The sequence below is a fragment of the Anopheles moucheti genome, chromosome 3, assembly GCF_943734755.1.
Source record: "Anopheles moucheti chromosome 3, idAnoMoucSN_F20_07, whole genome shotgun sequence".
Taxonomy (NCBI): domain Eukaryota; kingdom Metazoa; phylum Arthropoda; class Insecta; order Diptera; family Culicidae; genus Anopheles; species Anopheles moucheti.
In genome coordinates this window covers 10,480,732-10,507,144 of record NC_069141.1, presented here as the reverse complement: position 1 = coordinate 10,507,144, position 26,413 = coordinate 10,480,732, and the positions used below count along the sequence as shown (strand labels likewise).

At 47.7% G+C, this 26,413-nt stretch overlaps 1 protein-coding gene across 1 annotated transcript; it reads left to right on the top strand.

Annotated features, from left to right (window-relative positions):
* The first annotated feature begins 3,900 nt into the window (after positions 1 to 3,900).
* Positions 3,901 to 25,943, top strand: LOC128300814 (facilitated trehalose transporter Tret1-like). Its single transcript, XM_053037013.1, has 5 exons — positions 3,901 to 5,619; positions 23,071 to 23,434; positions 23,532 to 23,724; positions 24,793 to 24,943; positions 25,068 to 25,943. Exons 1-5 carry the CDS (start codon positions 5,574 to 5,576, stop codon positions 25,742 to 25,744), a joined length of 1,431 nt encoding a protein of 476 aa, XP_052892973.1. The 5' UTR covers positions 3,901 to 5,573; the 3' UTR covers positions 25,745 to 25,943.
* The last annotated feature ends 470 nt before the right edge of the window (positions 25,944 to 26,413 follow it).

Here is a 26,413-nt window from a genome sequence, read left to right as displayed (position 1 = left end):
CAATCAGATGGCAATATCGAACCGTAATAGACCACACCCGTCCGGCCGTGTTTTGTTGCGAGGCAAACATTTTTATGTTTTGGATACGTGATTTCACCAGACCGTGCTGCAAAACGATGCAACTACCGGTGAGTGGTTTTGTATGTTCGAGACGCGCGCCGCGTGTATTAGTGCATCGATCATCAGAATTATCGGAACGGAACAGTGAACGAGATTCTGCTGCCCGCATTGATCGTCACAACATTTAGGAGACTGTGACAACCTTCTGTTCCTCCTCTTTCCTCCGGGGAACGGATCCACGGCATCGCACGATTTGGTTTCGTTTTCTAACGATATTCTAATTGCCGGTGATTGAATTGATAAGCCACAAATTGTGCCTCCAGACAAGTGACAGCGTTAAATTTAAACTGTGATCGAGCCGTTCGGCGAACGAGGCGGAAGATTTGAGCGAAAACGGGGAAGCGTCGATTAGGTTACGTTGCGCAATAGTAGCCCACGTGCGCATTGATTTAAAACATTGCTTTGAACCGTCACAATTTGATTAATGGGAAAATGTTTTGGAAAAAAAAGATTCACTTAAAACCTTTCCTTAAACAATAAATTGCCGCCCAATTAATGATGTCCAACTGCACTGAAGTCATATTCTAGAAGGGTGCAGCACGTTATCGTTTAATTATTGAAATTGCGAGTGTTCTTTCATCATTGAATTTAAACAAAATAAGACAGACACAGATTTATTGTTAACTTAATCATGCCACAAGAGTTGCATGCGGTAAATGCGTTTTTTTTTTGTTGCAATTTTCACTAGAAGGAGATAGTGAAGAGACCCAAATTCCAGTACACATGATCCGTTTAATTAGAACGTTGATCAGTTCTCGCTTTCAGTGCTCATTATTTCTAACCAATGCTTGATCAACTGGAACGATCTCACATCATTATGCTGCTGCATCTTGGCTGTAGATTAAATATTCTCGACTAATCGCGACTCGCAGCGTCTTCACAGCGGTCTTTCCCTGTTATCGGTTAGACTCTTAACGAAAAACAACCAAAACCGATACACAAAACCACTGATTGTGCCGATCAGGGAATTCTTTGCGGCCGGCATTCCTTCGAACAAGCTACGCCATTTATAATGGGAAAACCTCCACAATGTTCCATGCCATGTTGTTCGTAAATGTACAAAATTTGTGTGTTGATAAGCTCGGGCAAAAAAGTAAAACAAACAAATAGGTAATTTTAACGATAATTCCCGAACCTATTCCAATACGAGCAGTAAGATTTCGACATGTTGTAAACAAGTACAAGAGACACAAAAACATCGATTGAAGTTGCGTAAAGCGGTGCCGCTTTGATTATGGAGAAGTGTACTACAAAACGGCTTCCGCTGCGCGATAGTTCAGTGTTTTTTCTCCCAAATTTGTGGGAATTTTTGGACTGTGAGCTTTGATGAAAACTGGATGAGCCGTAATTAAATCAGAATAACAAACAACAACAACAACAAAAAATAAGCAGAAAAAAATAGAAGCCTCTTAAGTGGCTTATGTTCAAAATTTAAAAGAAGTTCAACAAAAAAAGAAAGAACGGAAGAACATAGCAATCGAAAACAATTTTTACAGTAGTTTTTGGTCATTAACATTCGAACTAAAGGAGTCACTTTGACTGATATACTTAATTTTAATTACATCAATTTTTTTGAGGTCAAACAAGTGGATTAGAAGTCCATGCATAAAATAGCTTATTGCACATTGAATGTTCATCTTTTTTTTTTTTAAATTGAAATTTCCAAAATTTTAACCTTATCCACATACATTAGAATGCATTTGATGATTTTTCCCAAAAAACTGTTGCGAAATCTTGTTGTAAGATTATACCAATATCTTCGTATAGTGTTATCTAGAGATAACACTCACGAACGAATTATTTAAAGTCATCTTTAAAGTGTAGATAATTACAAAAATAAATTTACGTTGAGCATTATCTTCCCTTAACTGCTTCAGCTTTAACAACCTTTATCATGCCTTATTTCACTCGTTTTTAGTAACAGTTAATTGATCATTAAAGTAAAATGCATCATTTATGTTACCCTAAAGATAAACAATCCCTAAAAACTCATTTTGACTGTAATTTATTTTAATTGCCTCTGGACAGTAAATTTGTCAAAATTGTTATAGCCACATTTAATGGTTACATTAATCATTTAAATGTTTTTTACTACTTATTTTATTGGTTATCAGCTTAATTATCGCTTGTTGCATTTTCCACGATCCAGTTGCGACTATGCCGTGAATGCGTATGAAAGGGAAAGTACGATCATCCTCCCGATATCATACGCACCCTCGCCATGTCACGCTCTGTTATCACCATTTACAGTGACTGAATTGTTACCCTACTTTGACGATTACCTTCCTTACTTCCAGATCGGATCCGCCCCCCCCCTCCCTCACGCTCCACTGTCGATGGAACGAGGAAGAACGCACTGCCGATGACGTCACAGCAACAACTCACGACGCACTGCGACTCCCCCATTCACTTTTCAACGATGCTAGATGCTGGCTAGAGCGAACAAGTGTACACCCACTCACCATGCGCTGCTCGATCTAGTAGCCACCCCATCCGAAACTACCCCTCCGTCAGCACAGTAAAATGCCCGCCGTGAGTTACCTCGTCCACTGTGCGGAACCTCAACCGGAGCGACCCCAACGATTCTCCACGATTCTCGTTGCTCTCGCACCGTCGGTTCCATCTAACTCTCTCTACATCTCTCCAAACCCCCCCCCCCCCCCCCCCCCCCCAAACCGTGCGTGCGTGTGCACTGCGTACATGAGCAGGCGAGAGCAGTGAACGCACCGCGCGAGTAATACCGCGCGAGAGAACCACCGCGCAATTGTGCGCGCGCGTGTTGTACGGCCGCGTGTCTGTACTTGGAGCCATCAGGCGGGGGGAGAAAAAAAGAACAAAAACGGCACCACTTGCCGACCTGTCCACCGACATTCGGATGTTTTTTTGTTGCCCTCCTTCAGTCCGCGAGCGATAGAGAAACGGTGCGGATATATCTGTCGGTTGCGCGCGGTTACGATTCCATCGCGTGCGTCGCGTAATCCAAGCGAAAGAGAGTGAAACCATTGAAACCCGGTGGTGGAAAAAAAACACACACACAAAGAAAAGTGCAAGTTTGAAAAACTGAGGAAAACTCCGTATCGGACGCTGGACGGTTTGGACGGTACTCAGCGCACCCAGGTCCACCAATCTGCCGATCCGAAGTGATCAGAAGTGACGCACCACCAAACATCGCAACACCGCTACAATGTGCTCAACCAATCAACCCCCGTAAGCGAGGAACACCCCTCCCGGGGGTGGGTAGTGGCAGTTAGTTTCGGTGCTGGGAAGGGCGCTTAAAACACAACTAATACAGTACGCACACGCGCACGAACACGAAACCACCATCGACCGTGTGCGGTTGTTGTTGTTTTGTTTCAAGATCGTCATGATCGTCAGCGTTGCTTTGCACAATTTTGCTAGCGCGTTGAAACGGAGAATAATCGTGCGGCTGCAGTCGGGCACCAAAAAGCTCGATCGTCACCTCCGGATCGTCGCCCCGGATGCGGGGAAACAGTCAGATAGTGGTGTGGCGTAAAACGTAAACAAAAAACACAACACTTCCCAAACTCACACACGCGCACAGAAAGAGCAAGATACGCGTGAAGATGGTGGAGGTGGTAAATAATGTTACACACAAAAATACCACACATCATCTTCATTAGCCGCAGCAGCAGCAGCAGCAGCAGCAGCAGTAGCAGCAACGGCAAGATTATCAGCAACAGCAGCAGTCTCGGCCGTATCAACTGAAGCATCCAGCCAAGGAGGCGCAGCGGGATCCGCGGGCAATTCAGTGGTGGAAGCGAGGGGAACGCGGCACGAGTGGTGAAACGAGGGAGGGTGTGAAACGGTGGCTGGTGGTTCGGGCTACATTTGTCCCTGCACGGTCGCGTACGATCGCAGTCGGCATCCGTCCTTCGAGCGGCCACGATCGCGCGGAAACCGAAAGGAATCGGAAAACGTAACGCCCGATTAGGGGCGGTGAGTGTGAGTGTTTTTTTTTCTGCTTTTACGGACATACGGTCCCGAAAGTTAGCCAGACCGGGGGTGCGTACACGCACGAGAAACGCGAAATACAATTAAACGGATAAAAGAACATCAACATGTGCTAACAGTGTTGTCGTGCGCGTGACTGTGTATTAAAGCTAGAGAGTGTTAATACAAACCCCGGCAACTCAATTGTGAGGATCGCGCGAGTGACGGCGCGTGAGTGTTTCCGGTGAGTTTACGCATCAGGGCTCTCGTCCCCCACCCCCATCGTGGTGTCTCGTGACGTGATCGGCAATGCTGCATGCGTGCGTGCATCCTCGCGGCTAATAAAACGCAATATCGTCCTGCCGAACGACGCCTGGCACGGAACATGATCGTTTGAGCACAACAAACAAAAAAGAACCCAACACGCTCTCACGCCCTCTCACGCCGGTCTCGCACGCGGGCTTCGCGCGGTGAGCAAAACGCCGACCGCCAACCGACGGTCGTGCACAGTGCGTCGCCTTTGATTGGCACACACAACACTCGCCGTCCTCAGTCTCGTTTTCAGACTCGGCGACCAAGGCGGCGAACGCTCGTTTGGCTCGCTCGCGTCCACCCCAAAAAAAAACAAAAAAACGGGCGAAAAGTTTGCGAAGCCGCAACACTTTGTTTAGCAAATCTCCTTAATGACAATTAATTCACATGTGCGAAGGTGAAAGTGAAAGTGAAGTTTGCTCGCAGAGAGAGGAACGTTGCTGCCGGTGTCGGTAAGAATCAGAACACAGCAGGAAAGTCTAGCCGCAAAGGGGAAGAATTCTTTCCAAACAAAACAAAAAAACGGCTCCCACGTGCGTGAGTGCAACTGCAGCAGCCGATGCATGTGCGTGCACACACCATTCGTTGCATAATTTCGACGCTTGCCAGCGGCAAACACAACCTCGCTCTCGTTTCTGGCGTTGCACCACCACACCTGCCTTCCTCGCCCCACAACAAAGGGCCTTCTCCTCCCCCCCTGGTGCCACAGTGGTGAGTGGGAGCTACCTTGTGCAGCGGATTGTGCCATCATCGTGTGCATTGTGGATTTTTTTTCGGTTTCTGTTTTGTATTGCGGCCACGCAAAAATAGCCAAACAAAAATCGCCGAATTGGTGTCAACCGTAAGCTGTGAGTGTGGTTCGATAGTGAAAGTGAGAGGGTTTGCTTTGGTTGTTTGAAAGTTACTCGAGTGGAATTAATTTGGGGGGTAAAAAACGCACCCCCTGAGATATTTCCGGTGGTTTCGCCTAAAAACCAGTACTGCATTTATTCGTAAACCACGCCGAGGTGGGAAGGACCGTGCCGTGCGGCGTGTGGGCGTTACATTCGGGTGGGAATGTTGAGTGTCGTGTGGGAACGTGCATATAAAGTTCGGAATTGAAGTGCCGGAACGTTTGTTACAATTAGAAGTTAAGAAGCTATCGTGTTACTACTACTTTCATTGAACGCCAAGTCGACAACACCGGAAAGATGGTCGCGAAAGGTGTCCGAAATCAGTACCTAGCGACGTACTGTGGTAAGTGTCATTTTTTATTAAAATATCTCCTACTTCCTGCTTCGTAGTTCCTAAACATACTCCTAGAGGGCTCGTGCTCTGATTAAAAGTGATCAGATGGCAGTGACCGCACGAAAACTCCTCAGATTTCTCCACTACACCTCAATATATTCTTGATCAACTTTGTAATTGTGTTGATGGAAGGCGTTGTTGATGGTGAGGTTAAACAGTCAGAATGCGTGCGCGTTTAGTTCAACCAGTCCAACGTTCTAGATTGGAACCACTTTCGGTTTTCACTCGCACTTTCATTCATCTCGCAACTCTCCCTTTTTTTGCATCGCCGCCGGCACAAACGAAATAGGTCGCCTAGCGACCAACCATACGCTAGTCCAACGCATTCACTTGGACTCGCTCGTTTCCTTACCAGCCTACTGTTACTTCTCCCCTTTTGCGAATAGTTCAATGAAGCTTCCCATCGATATTGAAATGCGTACGAATCGTCGTTCGATTGCTCGATCATTGAAATTGATCAGCGCCGCATGACGATTTCTTTCGCTGCCCGTGGCAGTGGTCGAACGCATGAATGGGTACCAACAAACCGGCGGCCGCGATCAGTTACAGCGGAATTATATCTTCGTGGAGTGGGAACAACATTTGTCACCACAATCGCAAACTTGTGACATGCGCACGCACTCAACGCACGCAGCGCTGGTTGATACTAAAGACCGAAGCGTTTGTCTCAAATAGTCCACAACGTCTAACAGCTAATGGCACTCGGGCTAATGAAGTACACCCCGGGAACCGGGTACCGGAGGCGAGGTTGCAGCAGCTTAACACGAAAATTGATGAACAGCACGGCCCGGCAGGCGGCTGGAAGGTACGGGAACATCAATAATTTACTTAATTTAAGCAACCAAAAACCCACTCATCGCACGCACACTTTAGCAACACACCAGCAAAACTGTCATTAATTGTGAGTGCGTGAAGCAGACGTTTGCCGGGGCGGGTATGTGCACCACCAGCTTCACCATACGGGTGGTGTGAGAATTTATATCCCATTTCGGGGGTCTTGTCGAAGGAAGCGAGGGATTGAATGCCCACCTCGTCCAATATCATCAACCATCGTTAGATTGGCAGATCGCTTTTCGATCATTTAGAGCATCGGATCGGACGCGGGGATGTGCGTCGTCTTTACAGCAAACCAGCAAACACTAATGCGCGCTGCAAACAAGACACAAATTCTTGAACAACAGCACACCAGACGCTTGCTAGGCCGGAGGACGCTAAGATTGAAAAGCGACAAATAAAATTGAAACAGGTTTTACAGATACTCACCTACACGGGGCAACCCTGCCGCCCGTGTTCCGGATCGTGTTCGGTGTGAATATGTGAAGATATAAATAAGATGGTACGCAGCGTAGAATATCAGACGAACTGGAAGTGTGTGCGTATGGGTTTTTGTGATGGGACGGTTGGCAAGGAACAGGATTTTGAGGTTCAGCTTGCTGCGGTACAGATGTCGGTGTGCCGGCTATTTCTGACATTAAACACAGAACTCGTCCTTATTGGAACGATGGACACTTGGGATGGAGATATAGACTCAGAAGTACGGAAAAAAAATCATTTTATAAGTTCAATTATTGAAGCTCCAGATCTTCTAGTTTACGTGGTAATTCGAGGACATTACATTTATAAACTTTATATCACGAATCTTGAGAACTCCTCTAATTAATAGACGTCCACGAATCTGCAGACATTGGTGAACTTCAGAGGATTAAAAATCTTTTGAGAGTTGACGAATTAATCCTCACAGAAGATCAATTTGAATGATTTACCTAAAATTATAGTTTCCAAATGGAAGTAGGCATTATAAACTGATACTAGATACGCCAGATATTGAAGATATCAATTCATAACAAATCGAAGGGTGTTGCAAGATAAGGGAGCAATTGTTGGTTGATAGATTTGTCTATTTTGACCGGCTTGATAGATTTGTCTACTTTGATGATTTTATTAGCGAAAAAAACAGAAATCAAATCCTTAAAATATCAATAGAAACTATCGCCATAATCCTGTTATTAAATTGTAAGAACATCTTGCAAAACCTTCAAGCCGATCGGATCATCGATTCTTCAATAACTTCAGGGATTCATAACTTGGAAAATTAATAGATAACTCCGTTATTTGCTGACTTGGATTTCGCCATTAATCTTTATGAGACTTTCTTGATCTTGATCTCCACGCTATAGTCGATAAAAGAAATCTATTTATAAATTCTATACAGTATATTCTATACTTATTATTAAACATACAGATCGTCTTGCAAAATGTTGAAGCGATATAATAAATCTGTGCATGCAAACTTCACCACCGGCTCACAGATTGCATTATGAACCCATTCACGAATGTACGCGAATGCAACGCGTCAGCTCCCGTTGCATTTCCGATTCCCTTGAAGCGAGGTGTCGGCTTACAAGGGCACGGCCTCGTACCCATACGGGAGCACCCGCCGATATCCAGGAGCGCCAAACGGCGCTGTACCGTCACCATTCAAGCAACCTAAAAGCAACGTACGAGTGCAACAAAAAAGGGAATAAAATCGCATTGAACCATCATGCACTCGACCAATCGAAGCCAACCAAAAGGAATCGAACCGAACTGCAGGCGGGGGAAGGAGGAGGGGTTCATATTCTCGAGAAACAAAAACTGCGAATCCCAGCCCTGACGATCCGGACCACTGTTTTCCAGGAAGAGAACACCCGGGCCCGGTTGCAATGATGCGTAATTGCGCCACGGCGCTTCAAATAACGCTACAACAAAACAAAAAACCAAACCGATCAAACACACGGGTTTTGTGGGGGCCGGGGGGGCCGGGCCAGGGCTGGTCGGTTAACCCGGGGAAAGGGAGAGACATTCCCGAAACCACCGAACTGACCGCGAACCGGTGAACGGGTATCAATTTTCTGTCATATCACCAAATACACTTTCGGGGTGCAACGCGCATGCCGCACTCGATCGCTCGACCCTTGTGGTGGTTTTGAGGCTCAGAAGGATGAGTTGAAGATCGAAGAGTGGAGGGGTACGATGCACATCGTACGAAGAAAAAAGTGCACCCTGTACTTTGGATAATGTGTACCGCCTCGTTGCATTCCCACCCTGCGGCCCGTGTCGCACATTCTGCCACTGGATGGTGGCATGTCTCAAATAATGATTTACTCACACACACACACTGCAGGTGCATTGGGTTACACATGGGGGTTGAAAAAGTAAATTTGGAAAGCGGATTTTTTACTGCCCCAAACACACACACACACGTATAGCACCCTCCCCACACTAGCACCAACCACAATCCATACTAACGACGATGAAGGTGAAGCTAATTTTGTGCTCCTGTTGGCGAATTGTGCGATTTTTTTTTGTGTGGAATATTTTTCCGTTTGCTTTGGTTTTTCCCCCCTTCAAACCAATGTAAACAACATACGGTAGCCGTTTTACAACCGATCACGTAATAATCGAAACATTGCGAGTACACAAGTTTTTTTTTTTTTTGGGATGTGGTTTTTTGGGTGCGTCAAACAAAAACGAAAAAACGATCCACTTAAAGGGAGGGAATCTATACGAAATGCTCCCGATGGAATACAAATGAAGATCAAATTAAAAATTTGTACACATTTCCTTTCCTTTCGTGGTGGTAATAAAGCAAGAAAACGAAAGTACGCAACCGAAGGCAACGGAACGATCGCGTGAAGAGATAGAAAACCATTATTACACTTGCTCAAATAGTAGTAAATAACAACGAAACGAAACGAGACAATCATTCGAATGTAATAGACAAGTGTGGCGAGCGATGAGCAAGTAACTAGACAAAAAACCCCCAAACAAACACACATACACACACCTGATATTACCAATGTGGGTAATTGCCACACGTGTACCAAAAACACAAAAAAATACAAATCCCACCACAACAAAATACACCAGCAATGACTTGGCAGAAGAGGGCAAGATAGGCAACAGGCTAACAGCGGCATAGATCGCACCCGGGACGGACGTACGGATGTATCGGCACACGTACGGAATGGAAAGACAATAAATAACAGATAAATCCCCGTAGAAATAGGCTAAATTGCCTTTGGGTCATGGCACGGTTGATCCCACCAACTGGATTTGAAGGTCAGAAAGTGAAGGAAGCGAAATAGAAAGGAAAAGCGAACTAGAGAAAAGCGAACCACCGGTCGCGGTCCATGCAAAGAGCGTGATCGTGGAAAGCGAAGCGATCATCATCGCGATCATCGCGCGCCCTCCTCGCCCGGTAGCGCCTCCCAGCATCACACGCCCGCAATGGCACGGGACGGGAAGGCAGGAGGATTTAAACAGCAACAAAAAAGTACGATTTAAGAGACGAGAAATAAGACACGATCAGGTGAGATAGAGAAGAGAGAGAGAGAGAGAGAGAGGAGAAAAAAAGCATAACAAATAAAGATACGCATACGAAACACGCGGCGAAGAAGGCGAACGAAACAAGCAGCGACTGACGAAAGCAAAAGCAGAAACACCGTGACTCGCGGATAGCGAAAGGAAGCACGGTGCGCCACACCACAGACCAACCAACAGCCGAAGGAGACCGTCTCGAACCATCATCATCATCAAATGCCGTAGACGTAGCAAGAGCGAGATGCGCGCGTATAAAAGTGATACTGTCACTGGAACAGGGAGGACGGTTGGACGCGGCATGCAACGGGTGGACGAACGGCGCAAGAAGGAAATCCAAAAGGAGTATGTGCTCATACGCATAAATGTGTAGGAAATCGTTCAGGTGGAAGAAGAACACGGTAGGAAGTGTTGAATGGATCGCAGGCGGTTCCACCGCCGTTTCCCTCCCTGGCGAGAAGGAAATCGAAAGCAGCCAGAGGATATGGAAGTCATAAGATCGAAACAATCATCATTTGATCAGCAATCGTCATCTATTCTTTTTCTCCCTCCCTCCTTGTTGTAACCTGTCCGTCTTTACGGCACCTTCCGAGCGGCTCTCTAGCGCTCGCTTTGAATGGCCGGTCGAGTCAGGAAGCACCTCGCGGATGGGTTTAATTATTTCGTTTAGCCGCGATGGAATTGCTTCCGTTTCGGCGCGGTACCAATTGATGATCAGTGAAGGCCTACCCTCATGCCTCCAATTCTTACCCGTCCACCACCTCGTGACGGTCCTCAGAAGCACACGGCCAGCTCGGAAAGGTCACGTGGTAGGTGGACAGTTGGAAGGTTTTTGGTATCAGCACACTTCCAAAACAACTCCACGGCGTACCGTCCAATTCTACGGCACTGGAGGGTGATTGGTGATTGGTGCTAACTCACTATACTACACTGCCTCCCAATGATGGACATACACACACAGAATTTCGCCAAAAGGCAAAACTTGTTTCGGTCCAGCGCATACACCGGGCACGGCCACCAACCAGTTTCTTAAGCCGGGTGAGGGATCTGGAGGGATTCCAAATAAACAAACTTTAGACCCATCACACCTCGGGGAAACGGGAAGGAATGGTGGAGACCAGTAGCTTTGGGGGGCGAACCACCAGGGGACTGGTTCGAATGAACCAAACCATGGCGAAAAGCACACAAACAGCAAAAACCGGTAATTTCGACATCCACAGCCACACGGTGTGTGTGTGTGTGCGGCATGATCCGATCGAACAGGGGGGGTTTTTGCGTTTATGCCACCTGAAGTTTTAGATGTCTCCAGATTTTAGAGTCTCCACCGCCACCACCACAACCTGTCGACCTGTTCCTAAGGCCACCACACTCACTTCACCGCCAAAGGCGACACAAAGATTGCGAACGGCAGACAGCTGGCCTCCGCGCGTACATTGAAGTCATTGGACACAGGTTCCACTTACCGAAAGTTTACGTATCTCCTGTGCACGGTCTAGTGCCGCGTACCGGTGTCAAGCCGTTTACTTGCAGTTCGATTGGAAAAGAGAGACTTACATTTCCCCCCTGTGGCAAAGACATGAATTAAGTTGGGTTCCCCAGTGCCTGTCAGCAACTCGTCTGTACATAACTACTACTTTCTGCAATACGCGCTCCACAACCTCCAATCTTCAACTGGATCCACCAAGTTCACCATGTGATTTGGAGCAGTTTTGGTGCAATCGCGTCTACATATCCATCCAGACAGCACTATTTTCCATACAATCGATCTTTCGTCGGGGACTTCTTCGGACGTCGTCTACAAACTCCAACTCCAAAGACTCTCCACATGTTCTCGCTCCCCACATGTTCCTGCCTGGCACGGATGAAGCTCGTTTTCCGACATCTACCTTCACAGATCTCGTACTCGATCTGATTCAAAATCCCCCCACCTGAAGGAACAGAACGGCACACTTTATTGGGTCAAAGTTGGGTACTCGCAGTAGGCGAGCGATCGGTACCAGAAAGCGAAACGTTGCAACTGCACAGTCCACGCCAAAAAGGAGGAAGGGGCAACTGCAGCTTGCAACCAGGAAAGAGTTTGGTTTTGAGATTTGTGAAACTCGGCGCACGGGTCAAACTGGCCGTCGACTATTTGCAATTTGCGCACAGAAACAAAAAAAAACAGCACAAAACCCACGCTGGGGAACCCGTTTTTCCCCGGGCGACCTACTATTTTCGACCGAGAAAGGTTCTCCTGCACTGCCATTCCACAAAGGGGGGGTGGGGGTTTAAAGGTGTATGTTCCTTTCGGACCGGCACCGAGACCCGAATGTGTGCAACGAAACTTTTCCTTTTAGTTCACCCCTACCGAATGTGGGCTAAGGTTCTCGGTGCGAAACCGGTGCGCTCGGTGCGAAGGTACCGCGTGTTTTGCGGAATGCGATCGCTGGTAGGTGACATTGAGGATACTCTGTGGTAAATGTTCCCAAAAAATAAAAACGCGAATTAGCGAGTGAATGTAATGCGATTATTAATACCTCACCACGTGCTGTGAACATGAATGATTAGGCTACTGATTGGGCAATCAGCACCGCACCAATATCGGCTACCAGCCAGCGGCTTAACATGGCAGCGACATTTTTATAGCAACCCTTCGAGCGCTAATTTGCAACCAACTGTTGTTGGGGGCTCGCATGGCAATAAAGCACGAATAATGCCACAAATCTCAACCCCAAAACGGCATATAAATTGGACCGGATCGGCTGATTGCGTTTTAATGCAAGAATTATACAAGAAGCCGAAAAAGCCTTGCCAACCCAACGGATGCGCTCCATAAATTTTCCCACCTCCTAACCCCCACCAACCCTACAGTCTCATAAATATTCTCCTTTCGGTTTCGTTGCGCTGTGCGCGAATACTTTAAATCAAAATATAAAACAAAAACCAGCAGGAGCGCCAGCGGTTTCTTCGCCACCATATTTGGGCAGCTTTCCCGTCCTTACACTTTCCCTTTCCTTCCTTCCTCTTCCGCCCTCCCTCCCTGCACTACTCCACCAAAACACAACAAAAAAAAAATAACCAGCGAGTCGTCTCATCGTCACATCGCTTCATGTGCACATACATAATGCTTGCATACGCGTATACACACTACACAAACCTCGCGCGGCCAGCCAGCGACACCAAAGCCCGACGCGGTTTGCCGAAGTGTTTGCGTTCCACCGTCTTTGGGTTTGAAAGTTTTGCACGACTGGCCCGGGGACCGCACTCGGTCGCCCCGCATGCTGATGATTGGAAATTAAATCAGGTGTGTGCTGATTAAAATTCAAGTCTGCCAAAATACATTTACCAAACGGCCCAAAACACATATAGCAGCCAGCCAGCCAGCCAAAAGTAAATTGGTAGTCGCTGTCTGACTGTGTATTTTTTGTTTTTGGTATTGTTTTGTTTTTGGCGTGTGTAAAGTTATGCCGGATTCGGTTCCGGTCCGCGCCGGCGCTACGTGAACACACATTCATACGTGGCTGACCATCCCTCCGACTCCCTCAGCTCCTTCCCCCCACCCCAACTGGTGGTGGTTCCATTTATGCAGGTGAGGTATCAGATAATAACACGAACAACACACACCGATGAAGAAGTATCCGGTTACGGTGACTTTTGTCCTATTGGACAGACAGATGAATACTGGTAGACCTTCAGGATGAAGATGCGCCGCAGCGTTGACACGTTGCAATTCGGTGCAGCACTGACCAAGTTTTGCAGCCGCTATGGATATGGTGGTAACGCTTCTCGTTTCCATGCGCAATTTAACGTTTTTGTTTATTGGAAAAAAGTGATCAAGATGGCGCAGTGTGATGTAAGCCAGTAAGGTAAAAAAACAAATGGCGGAACTTCTTCTGAATTAACCACCAAAACCCTGAACAATGAATTCATAATCCGCTTATCCGCTGTCACTTTCCCATACAAATTGATAATTGTAGTTAACCTTGAAAATATGGGTTAGAATGTTTTTTCTCAAAGTGGATAAAGTAACTAGGTAGGCTTATCCCTCACGATTTGACATTTGCGCTTTAGAAAAATGAAACAAAAATTTGACAGCGAGCGGATTTGATCGTTAATCAGTGTTGCATAGTGTTGCACAATATTGCATTTCAACTCAGTGTTGTTAAACTATTGCATCCTCTTAAAAAGTAACCACAAATTCGAGCTTTCGCTGCTGATGTGTATCGTTTTGTGAGTAAAAATGTGAAAAACCACATTCAAGTACATAAACGTCAAAACTTTTTCCAAAATGGCGACGGTGACTTTTCCGCTTTTCCAATATGGCGGATTTTGTAACAAAATCTTCGCTCAGCGTAGTTTTAGTTTTAGTTAAAAAACGCTTCGTAGCGAGGTTGTCTAACGCTTAATCTTGTAATCTCTTTTTATGTTAAGCAGAAGGCAACAATTTTAATAAGCTTTGAACAATCTTTTGAAGTTTCTTCGAACACTGCGTGGGATCAAAATCTGTTTGAGGGTTAATTAAACACGGTTTGCATATTATGATGGCTTTTGGAACAAAGTTATTGACACGATTTGTAATAATCATACTCGTATATTGTTTTACACGAATTTAATTTATGTAGTGCCATTCTACAATGTACAAGTGATATTTCTTTTACAATCCTCTTTAGAAATATCCAACTTGATTTCAGGATTACTTGATAGCTGCCGTCTGAAGATTCTAGCTTTCTAACTAAATGTATGATTTGGCCCATTATTAGACCCCTTTAACCGACAATCGCTTAACCTGGAAATAAATTATTCACATGCAAAGCTTCAGCCGGGCCAGACATACAACGCGCTCCCTTTCAGCGTCTGCGGTTGTAGTCTGGATGGCTTTAGTAGCAGCCCCAACATTTTCGGTGGTCATTAAACCCCCCGCGGTCGAAAAGTTGCTAAGGTAACGCACCGTACCACAACAGAGCAACACATTGGGAGGTGGGACCAACCAACAAAAAAAAGCGTCCGCAGGATCCAACAGCACTGCGGAATCGATTTTTAAGACTCGACTCGAAACGGGGCCAACTCGAACGCCCGAAACGATGTCGCACCGTTGAAGGCGTTAATGAACAATGCCAAAGATGGCACCTCCATCCTAACCGGCGGCGGGAGGTCCTGTGTATTGCGAGCGGAGGCACAAAGTTGTCACGATCGCGATCGCACACAACCCGTCGTCCTCGGTGTGCAGTTTTCGCATTACCTCAGATGCCATTTTTTGCGCTTCACCAACCACCATCGCAGCAAACTACACCCTCCCGCCACGCACGAGAAAGATCGCAAATATTTACGCCGAAAACGAAACCGACCGGCCGGAGATTCGCGATTTGTCGTTATTTTTTGCGGTGGCGAATCTCGCGGTTTCCGTTCTACCCCGGCATATTAATGCATGACATGAGAGAAAAAAAAAACATCCACCACACTTGATGTGAGTGTGTGCAGCGACCGGTCCTGGCACGTTTCGGGAGAACACATTGGAATACAAAAACCAACCCCCGGCCTTAACAAAATTGCCATCTTCTGCGTGTTAATTTTGGTTTTGTTCGCCTGTTGCGGATCACATACCCGCGGTTGGGAATCTTCTTGTCCAAAATAATGCTCCGTTTTGTTTCCGTTTTGTTTTTTATTGTGCTGTTCTCGCTGCACAACCTCGGCCAGGAGTAATTTCACCTTCAGGTTGACCTTCGCACACCGGTCGGTGCGTATATTTCATTGAACTTGCGAAAATATGCGCTCCTGCCGACAGAGTACGTGCCCCCCGTGTTCCAAAATTCTCCATCATCCACCTTCCCCCCTCCCAGCCACAATGCCCATAATCACCCTTGGCCAGGATAAAAGGATGCTCGATTTGTGGCCAAACAGGAGAAGGTACACACGCAAACAAAACAGGAATAAAAAAAACCCTCTCACATGGGGATGGATGTTCGAGACCGTGCACGAATTACCCGTACCTGTGGGCTCATTTATGAGGCCGCGCACACACATCAAAAACCGCACAGCAAACGAACCGCAGTACTGCGATGTACGAGCCAAAAAGGCCAAGCAAGTCGCAAAGAAACGCAGATGAAAAAAACTTCAACAGCGCCACACACAAAAATAAAAAAGGAATTACAAACGCCTCCTCGATCTCGCATAACAAAAAACAAGGTGATCGCCGATGGACAGGTTGAGAACCACGCGGGCACACGAAACCTAAGCTAAGAGCGATATCTTCTCGTGGCGCTGTCCGTGCTGCCGTCCGACTGATCGTACACAGGCGGCACGATCTGCTTTTGAAGAAAAACAAAGTGTCTGGTCGGCACCTATGCTCCAACTCCCTGCCCAACACACACTCCCAGCAACCCTGGAAGGAAGACATTTTATAACTAATTATAACAATCATTCCTTCCATTCGTGGTTTGTGTTGCTGCAGTGCAGAATTGGTGTTGAAATTGCTTATCATTAAACTCGTCCACGCAGTCGGGCGCTGCTCGCAATACCGACACTGTCCGACTCAATTTCGGGTGGTTTTACACAAAACCTCAAGATAATTTGCAAAACCCCGAACGTTCTTGACAATGGTTTTTTTTGTTATTTTCGCCATCTTCTGCTGCATTCTTGCCGATCGCGCAAATAATCAATTAGCATCCAACGTTCCCTAAATGTGGTCAATGCACCGGCCAGCTTCCTAAAATCAACGTCCATTTTCGGGTGCCATTAAACAAACAGCTTGCGGATCATTCCACTTGCCACTGGCTGTTCAGGTCGCTAACGAGCCCTCTTGCTGCAGCAGTTCGGGACGATCCTGTGCCCGTTATGCGGGCATCCCTTGCTCGCAATGTTCGGGTGAACCTTTGCTGCTGCTCTTCTGCCCGTTGGGCAAATTCTTCAAGACTACCGTTTTGTGGTTAAGGTGCCCGGGACTCCCGGTACACCGGCCGGCGTACCTCCCTGTTTGTGGTTTTGCATTCTCCCCCCTTTCACGGTCAGCTAATCGATGTAAATTAATTGGACAAAAATGTGGCTCTTTTAACCGGCACCGCTTGCTGCGTTGTTATCTGTCGCTGTATTGCAAACTTTATTTGGCTACTTGGACGAACTCCAGGGTAACTTGACTCAGGTCGCAATCAAATACTCTCCAATACACCTGCGCTTAATGGGGGCGCACCGGGCACACTGTGCTCGGGGCACATAAAAACTAGGCACTAACTGTTATAGATAAGCCGTAAAATGCAAATTTCGCTCAAAAACCATAAACCACGAAACCGTAAAACCATTATGTCCATTGGTAGCTCACACTGTGTCTCACACACTGCCGGGTTCCTTCTACGTTGTATTTTTAATTTTGCAACCTTCACCCACCTCAGCCATATTGGCCGCTCTTATCTCTATTTGCACAACGTACCCGATGCACAACAAGTTTGTTTTACAACTGCTTAGACTCCTCTTGAAGGCAGTGAAAGAAACAAGAACAGCGAACCCCCGGCCACGACATCATTATCCCTGAGCCATCTTCGCCGAAAAGCTTGAAGATCGCACCACTGCTACAGCACAGCAACTTGAGGTGCGCTTTAGACCGACAATCGTGTCTTGGCATCATCGTCCGTGCTGGATGACACACCGGATGACCGGCGGACACAACCGTTTGACAGCCACAAGCGCGAGTTGACTTGTCCACGCATAAATTGTCACCCAACTCCCTCAACAAACTCCAACCATCCAGCCGCTCCATCGGGTCTTATGGGTCCACTGTTCCTCATTTGGAAGTCCGAATGCGTTTATCTGCCGAGCGAAGCGTTGAATTTGCATTTTCCACAGGATGGACAAAGCGGGACCGTGCGAGCGCAGTCCAAAACCACAGCCACCGTCGACTACGACAGCGTTCCTAACTGTACATACGGTTCGGTTACGAATTACACCGACAGCCTGCCATGGTTGTGCACGGGCTGTTGGGCTTCCGTTTAACCTAACGCTCATCAACCCGTTTCCCATCCGCGTGACATTGTATTACCACCCCAAAGCAATACAAACTTCGCGGCCCAACATGACCAATCGAAAACTTTCTTCCCCAGTGTTGCCAGTGGCCAGTGGAACAAAAGTGAAATTATTATTACTAAATTGCAAACTGGTTCACGGGTGTTGTGGGCCTCGGACTACCGAATGGTCGTCTTCTGCCCGCCGGCATTTCGACTGACTCGACTCGGACACCCCCGTGAGGTGCCGTGGGGTAGTAGGGAAACCGATCATGGTAGTGGTGACAGTACTGACACCCAGTCACCCCCAAAGACTCAGAGAGAATTATGAATAACGTCGAGTCTCGTGACCACGCGATCGTGCGCGCCGTGTTCGATTTCTCTCCTCACTCTACATCGCCATCGCCTCACCTGCTCCACCTGTCTGATCCCATTGCTGGTCGTCGGCTGACGCTATGGCAGACGGGTTGCGGGAGCACCTGCGCCAGGTTTCAGGGTCTCCCTGTGCACCGTTTGCAGATTTCTCCGCCGACGGTTGGATTTACATGTTAAATCTCCCACCCTGTCTGACGATCTGTCTCCGATCATACTTGCCATACCGGACCCGGGGGTTTAACTCTCAATAAGCGGCTTTTTGCAGCTCTTTTTGAATTCACATTCACACATACGTGGACAACAGCAGCAACAACCGCAACAACAAACATATCTCCAAGTTTCCTTTCATAGTCAGCCAACATTTTATCTCTTTCCCAATTTTGGAACGGCAACCGGTTTTCCGGGCGGTAATAATTCTCATAGGAGTCACGTGTCCATTAGGCACAAGTTATGTTTCGCGATTTAGCCATATTTCATGTAATATACCGACTCGTTACAAAACTACTAGCATACCGCATGTTGTTCCCTTGGCGTATGCGAAAGAAGTGTGAATATAAAATGCTTACACAGTTTTCTGCGACTAAACGAGTACAATTAATATGTTTACAACGTCAATCACCACGATCACCCACGGGTGTAGCATGTTCATCAAACATGCATCAATCCTCATCGCAACGCAACGCTGACAGCAGCACACAAGAAGTTCCCCAAAGATCGTCGTTAAAGTTACCACCCGGCACAACATTGTTGAGGGCACCTTTCTCGCTGTTCGCATCCAGCCAGCTCCAGCAAAAGGGCGATCGACGACGGTGTGCTGGAACTCCATGCAGCCCTACGGCTGACTCATTAGCGCGCGAAACTAGGTCCAGCGGCCTTCGCTTCTCACCTATGCCCGTGACATATTTAAATTATGCTTCCCTCGCACGATCTTCATCTCGCTTTTGGTCTCGCCTGTTTTATGGCCAGCCTCTCTCACTCAACGCGGCTTGTCGAGAGCCCACTGAAGTACGGCCCCTTACCGTTTCACTTTCATCTGCTGGTTCTCCGGTCGTAGTTCCGGCGGGTTCTCTTGCGCATGCTTCGTTCCGCCAACCGATCAACCATACTTGACACTTGACAATTGTTCTTCCAGCGCAATGTTGAGCGAAACGCTTTCCTTTGATTGGTTCAATCGATCGGTTTCAACGCCAAACAATTGCTCTCCACGCTATGCGGAGTTGGTGGCTGGTACTCTAGACCTCGCGTAGATAAAAGACGATAGGTCTTAGACGAACGCGTCAAGCATTCACCGGGCCGGGACAATAGTGTTCAAGTTGCCGAACGCGTTGTTATTCAATTGGCACGAAATTCGCCATCCCAAGCAAGTACCCGACACAGCTGCAAACGCAAATACGGTACGTCTAGTGTTTTGCGCGTTGGTGTTCCTCCCGTGTTGCTACCGAACGTTACCTTTGCGTATTCTTGTGCAGGTTAGCATTCCGCAACGAAATTCCGTCCGCGCACATGGCTGACGTCGCGCGTAAACATCTTGCGCGCGAAGCGAAGCGGACGTAACACCGGGAGCACCGAGAAACCGCACGCGCGCACACAAACACCCTCAGACGCATTCTGAGGCAAAACAATACCCGCTACACCTACGTCGGGTCTTCGTACCCGGTGGACGGGGTTGTTGCTTTGCTCTAGTTGTGTGCCGTTGTTAAATTATTGCTGATAAACCCAAAATGTCGGCCAAATATTTCGGGGTTTCTTCCTCTGTTGCGTGTTGCTCTTTATATTTTGCTTTTAAAATGTAAGGGTGTGGGAGGTATACCCACCCCCAAAAAAAAAACAAAAAACCCCCCCCGAGACACATGTATGACGAGTTCCGTGCGAGACGACCCCAAACAAGTGGGAAGGTCTTTTGTTTGCAGTTCGTCATATACTTTGTGGTTTTTTCCTTTTGTTTTTTGGGGGTTAGGGGGGGTAATATTTTTGTCACACACAGACACACACACACACACACACACACCTTCTTACAAAAACTCGAGTCAGTAACACATCCAAAAAAATAAATCGACCTCATCGACGACGCACCTAGCAGTGGACCCCACCGTGTGCGCCGTTCTGCCACCGGGTGACCACCCCATGCAAACCCTGCCCAGCAAACAGCTGCTCTGATCGAACGTTACCGATGGCCTAGTTCTGGCCGAACTCATCACTACCATCGCAAAGATAACACGCGCGACACACACGCAAAGCACTGTGGGCCACGCCGTGGGGGTTGTTTTGGGGCCAGCAAAAAGGGGGTGACCATGTGGTTAAGTGGTTGTTGGTGGTGGCTTTACAGCGAAAAAAAAAGACAGTTGAGTGGATACACCGCTGTCCTTCGGTTCGCATATGCACGATTCATCCCCCACACACATCGGTCCACCCTTACTCGTGATAGTATACTTCTAAACTGCCACCTTCACGGGCTGACAGATGAGCTACCCTGTGTCTATACCTTTCTCGACGAAAAGGAAAACACACCCCAACACATCTCTTCATCGATTCATCTCAATATCATCCCCTTCATTAATTTCCCTCCACCAACACCAACACAACCCACCCGTTTTATCTCTCTCGCGCTCCGTTTCTCCTATTTTCTTTTCACTCTCAAAAGCCACCTCTCTCTCTCGCGCTCTAAATCTCTCCTCGTTCTCTTCGGGCCGGAAAGGAATGGAAAAAAACGCGTAGCTCACCTCACGGCAGATAAGAAAACTCGCGAGTGCCCGCTGAGCTCCCCTTTGGTGCGTAATGCGCAACACACACGCACACAATCCCTCGGCGCAAATGCGCAACCGCCAAAAGTTAGATCACGCCAAAAACGGACGTCTTCTCCAGTGAAGAAATCTGCTAAATCATTATTTATCTTTCGTTTTGCGCCGTTTTTTCGAAACGTTAATCCTCTTCTCTTGCTTCCAACGACTCTGAAAGGCAACAGGTTTTTTTTTTGTTTCTGTTGCGCTCGCTTTGAGATGCGCGCAAAAGTGCATTGGTTGGTGCCCTTTTTGGCAACAAAGGGACCTTTCTGATCGTTTGTTCCCTCCCACCTTCGGAATGTTTCCATCCGGCCGATGCTATCGAAACGGGACGCGTTTGATGAGTCAGTGGCTGAGTGGTTTTGCTGGGAAATTCCACCGCCCCGGTACTTGAGCGGATTTTTGATGGTCGGTGAAATGTTTTCCTCGTGAATCAGAGGACGTTGGCCCCTTTTCTTTGTTTTGCAATTCGCCAATTCCATTACGATCGCTTCATCAACAATCGCCCCGAAGCGGGAAGTCTTCTGAAAGGTAACGATCGCGAACAGAACATTTCACAAACATTCTCCCCACCACAGACACACGGGATGGCCTGGTTTGTGATGGCCACTATCAGCCAACCTAGCAACGCCGCCATCATCATGCCAGCGGGGTGATACGGTCGATCAACCGCGCGCCACGTTGATTGTTTGCACTTTGATTAGCAGCAAACACCACCATGGCGCGGTAAACATGGCTGCTGGCTGGAAAATTTGCCCCCGAAACCGGCGCGGTGTCCCACATGTCCCACGCGAAAGGACACCCGAACTGGGGGAACCGTCTTCCAGCGAATCTGTTCCAATTTGTGGCTGTCTGTTTGTACATGTTTATTCACCTTATCATGCTTTCATGCGCGGCTGAATGCGCGGCCCCGGGGGCTTAGGCTCGTTAAATCAACTTGCACTGGGGCTGAAAAGTGAAACCCCGGGCCAGCTGGCGGGCATCATACTGCGCAGTAAACGGTCTGGTGGTGCATTTGATTCGATTGCAGCCCGACCAGAAATGCAGCTGATTCAATCTTGTCGCTTGCGATGCCCACTTATGAGCACGGCACACACCACACCGCGGCGAACGTATAACTCAATTATCCTCAAACGCCTTTTCCTACCCGTCGAATCCGTCTCGCGGTCTATTCTCGCGCCCCAATGGTGGAATTCACACTTCGCTGCCTGTTGATAGCGCGCGCATTTTCAAACCCGGGGTCATCGCGGTAAAGTCACTATCAACCGATAGGCTTTGATTCCGAACGAAAATATTTCCACTGCTGGTAAGATTCTTTGCTTCGTCGAACATTAACATCGTCGTCCAGACCTGGGGATATCATCAGGGGCGGCTTACTACCCACAATATAACCCCCCAACCCGCTTCCCCGATATACAAGGGCCTCAATCAATATTAATCAGGCCGAATTACGTCAACAGCCTTGCAATGTACGAGATAGTTGCGCTATTTTCTCGGAACGTCAGCTGGAATGCCACGAAAAAAAAAGCGTGGGGAAGGTAAACCCTTGAAAGCCAGTTTCTCACCCACCTTGGTGTGCTTGGTATTCAAGGGCAAAGTGATAGCGCGTTATCAATCCGTCCCGACAGAGCGGTGGAGGGGGGGGGGGGGGGGGGCACAAGAAATAAAAAAAAACCCATACCTTCCGCGCTAAAATAGGGCTAACAACTAACGATGGGCAACCTTTTCCATAGCAAAAACACGGGAACAGGTGACCTCGAATAGGTTCGACGGAAACGGAAAGTATAATATGTGCCAGCCTGTTAACCCACGCCCTGATGAGTTATGGGCTGTTTGCTAACCCCATTGCGACTCCGGTCGGTAGAACCACCACCATCACGTTGTTAATCAATCTGCCCTTCTCGCTTCTCTCGTTACAGCGAATCTCGCCACACTGATCTACGGGCTGTCGATAGGATGGCTTTCGCCGAACCTGATCCTGATGTCCTCGGACGAGACACCGCTGGTGACGGGTAAGATCAGCAGCGAGGAACAGGGCACGGTCGGGTCGATCGGTACGATCGGCTGCATGTTGGCACCGCTGGTGTGCGGCTGGGTGGCCGAAATTGCCGGCCGAAAGTCCGCCCTGATGCTGATCGGTGTGACGCAGCTGATCAGCTGGGCGGTGATGCCGTTCGCTACCCGACTGTCCGTGATCTATGCGTCGCGCATCTTTGGCGGTTTTGCCGGCGGTGGAACACTTTCCATAGTGCCATTGTTCGTGTCGGAGATATCGGAGGATAGGTAAGGATTCGCTAAGCCGCGCAAGCCTCCGCTGCAAAATCATTAGATCTGAATTTTATACATCTCTCTCTCTCTCTCTTGGGCCGTTTCGATACAGAATACGAGGAACGCTTGGTACGATGCTCGCCATCTCATGCAATTTTGGAATCCTGCTCGGTTTCATCATATCTCACTACGTTAATTGCTGGGCCGTGACGTACCTTGCGCTGCTGCTGTGCGTGGTATACTCGCTTGGTTGCTGCTTCTTGCCAGAATCTCCACAGTATCTGTTTGTCAAGAAGAAGAAGGAGGTAAGTTGTAGCGCGATAAGCTAATCTGCAGATGGAAGCAGTTAAGATGAATGTGACCGTCACGTAGTGCCGATTCTTGAAGTCTCTTTGTACGTCTAAGTCTTATGAACACAGTCACAGTACTAAGCCACAGATTAACAGTTTTTGTTTTTCTTTAGTAGCCATAGAGCTACACAGGAGTCATATAGTAACGATTCTTGAAGTCTTTCTGTATGTCTAAATCTTATTAACTTCAAAGTGTTACAATTTTTGTTGCTCTTCAGTAGCTCTATCGCTTCTGTGAATTTTATCAACAGTGTTAAAGTTTAAAACTTCCGGCTAAATTATCAGGAGTAGTTTTTTTATTTGAGTATTTTGTCATCAAAAAGGTCGATTTAGGTTCGCTCTCAAAATGTACGGTAACCGGCCTGTTGCCAACCCATTGTGAATCAATATGGACACGTCTAAGATGCCGGCTCCAGCAGCAAAAAAAAACACAAAGGGCAAATTCGCGGGTTACGTCACGTCTGAAGGGCCCCTGACCTACGAAATTAAACTTTATTGTCTCTGTAATAGAAGACTCATCTCAAAGCCTGATAACCAAACGGTGCGTTATGTAATCTTTTGCGTGAAAAAAACCCTTCAAAAAAAGGGTAGATCCGTTTGAAGCAGAAGCAAAAAATGAAGAACATTAGTGACAACTCGTGCAATGATAGGGCGGACCTGAATATGCCTCATTAGAATAAATCTTGGCGTGGTCAGGTCGGAAAGGTTAACGATGCACGATCGTTCGTAACGTTCTGCTATGATCCGTTACCAATTCCATCGATTGTGGGACACAAAAAACTACTTACTGCTGCTTCTTATCAACAGGAAGAACAAAAAACGGCGTATGTCAAACAGTACCGTGACCTAAGATAATGCACTTAATCTTTATATAGGTTAGTGTATAAGCTTATACAAGAGTGAATAGCACTGTAACCAAGGACAACAAAAAAATCAAGTCTTCATTTCCGCTTTGCCTCCTTGGATTTGTTTTAATTTTTGCTCGATTTCTCTACGGACACAATCCCTTCTGTTCGTTTCCAGAAAGCGATAAAGGCGCTGCGGTTCTATCGCGGAGAGGAAGCCGAAAGTGAAACATCACAATTTACCGCCGAGGTGGCCCGCTTCAAGGACATCCACAATGTTGGCCCGCTCAAGAAGAAGGACTCCAACCAGATACACATCAAAGATTTCCGTAAGTCCGATCACCTGTGCGATAAGGGGTTCCGTCCGCCGAACACAACATTGATTGGTGGTGTTTTCGTTTCCTTTTTTTTTTGCTTTCTTTTTATCCTTCCTTCGCGCCCTTTGCCCTTTAGTGACACGATCGCGCTGGAAGCCGATCCTGATCTGCGTCATCGTGATCATGTTCCCGGCCGGTTCCGGTTCGATACCGCTCATCACGTACACGGCCAAAATCTTCCAGGAGTCCCAGTCCAACCTCAGCCCGGCCATGTCCTCCATCGTGGTGGCCACGCTGCAGCTGATCGGCTCGTACGTCTCCACGATGACGGTCGAGAAGGCGGGCCGCCGCGTGCTGCTGGTGGTGTCCACGCTCGGGTGTGCCGTCTGTACCATCACGATGGGCACGTACACCTTCCTGCAGGAGATGCGCATGGAGGTGGACTGGTTCCGGTGGGTGCCGGTCGCCAGCATGTCCGCACTAGTCTTCATCAATGCCATCGGTATCGGTATTGTGCCATTCATCATCATGACCGAGATCCTGGAGCCGAAGATCCGCGGCTCGGTCGTCACCTTCTGTCTGCTGGAGTTTTCCGGCGTCGCGTACCTAGTCGTCAAGTACTTCCCGATCGCGGTCGAGCAGCTCGGGATGTACGCGTGCATGTGGTTCTTCTCCTGCTGCTGCGTCGCGTCCGCCACCTTCGTCCTTACCTGCATGCCGGAAACGAAGGGCAAGAGCTTCGAGCAGATCTCCGAATCTCTCAACGGTGGCAAGAAGTCCGGCCACAAGGATGTCGCCCCGACGCCCGTCTGACACACGGCCTAACGTGCGACGGACGGCACGCGCACCCGCGTACGCCTCCGCACGCTGGCGTACGCTTTAAAACGTTTGTTTTCGTTATGTTTTATACCCTTTATGAATTACCTCCTGAAGCATCTTGAATTGTATTATACACGTTTTTCATGACATAAGCATACTTTTCCTTCTATCTGAACCGACGTGTGAGTGCGTGTGTGTGAGAGCAATGAAAAAAAAACACACACACACGCACAACACAAGGCAAAACAGTAGCGCGCATGCAGAACGGCATCCCAAGTGCTAACGCGCTCGGATCGAAGTGGTTGATGTTGACTGTTAGCATCCACATCCACAAAACAAAACCCGCACACATACCGCATATATTCTAGTATCAATACTATATGATACGATACGGTACAATAATTAAGTAGTAGCTAGCAAAGCATTTAGGAGATTGATACTGAACACAACTGGAACAAAACAAAAGGTACACTGGAATGCGTATCGAGAATTGTAATGGGGAGGGATATAAGCCGGGGTTAGATATACTGTAGGGCGAGGGAGGATAGGAAGGTAGACTGGTAGGAGCAGCATTTTGCAAGAAAATCTTTTTACTAAGCTTTAATAAAGACTATTTGTTAACCTGGTGCCTGTATACACGGCGGGCATGAAATAAAGTTATAC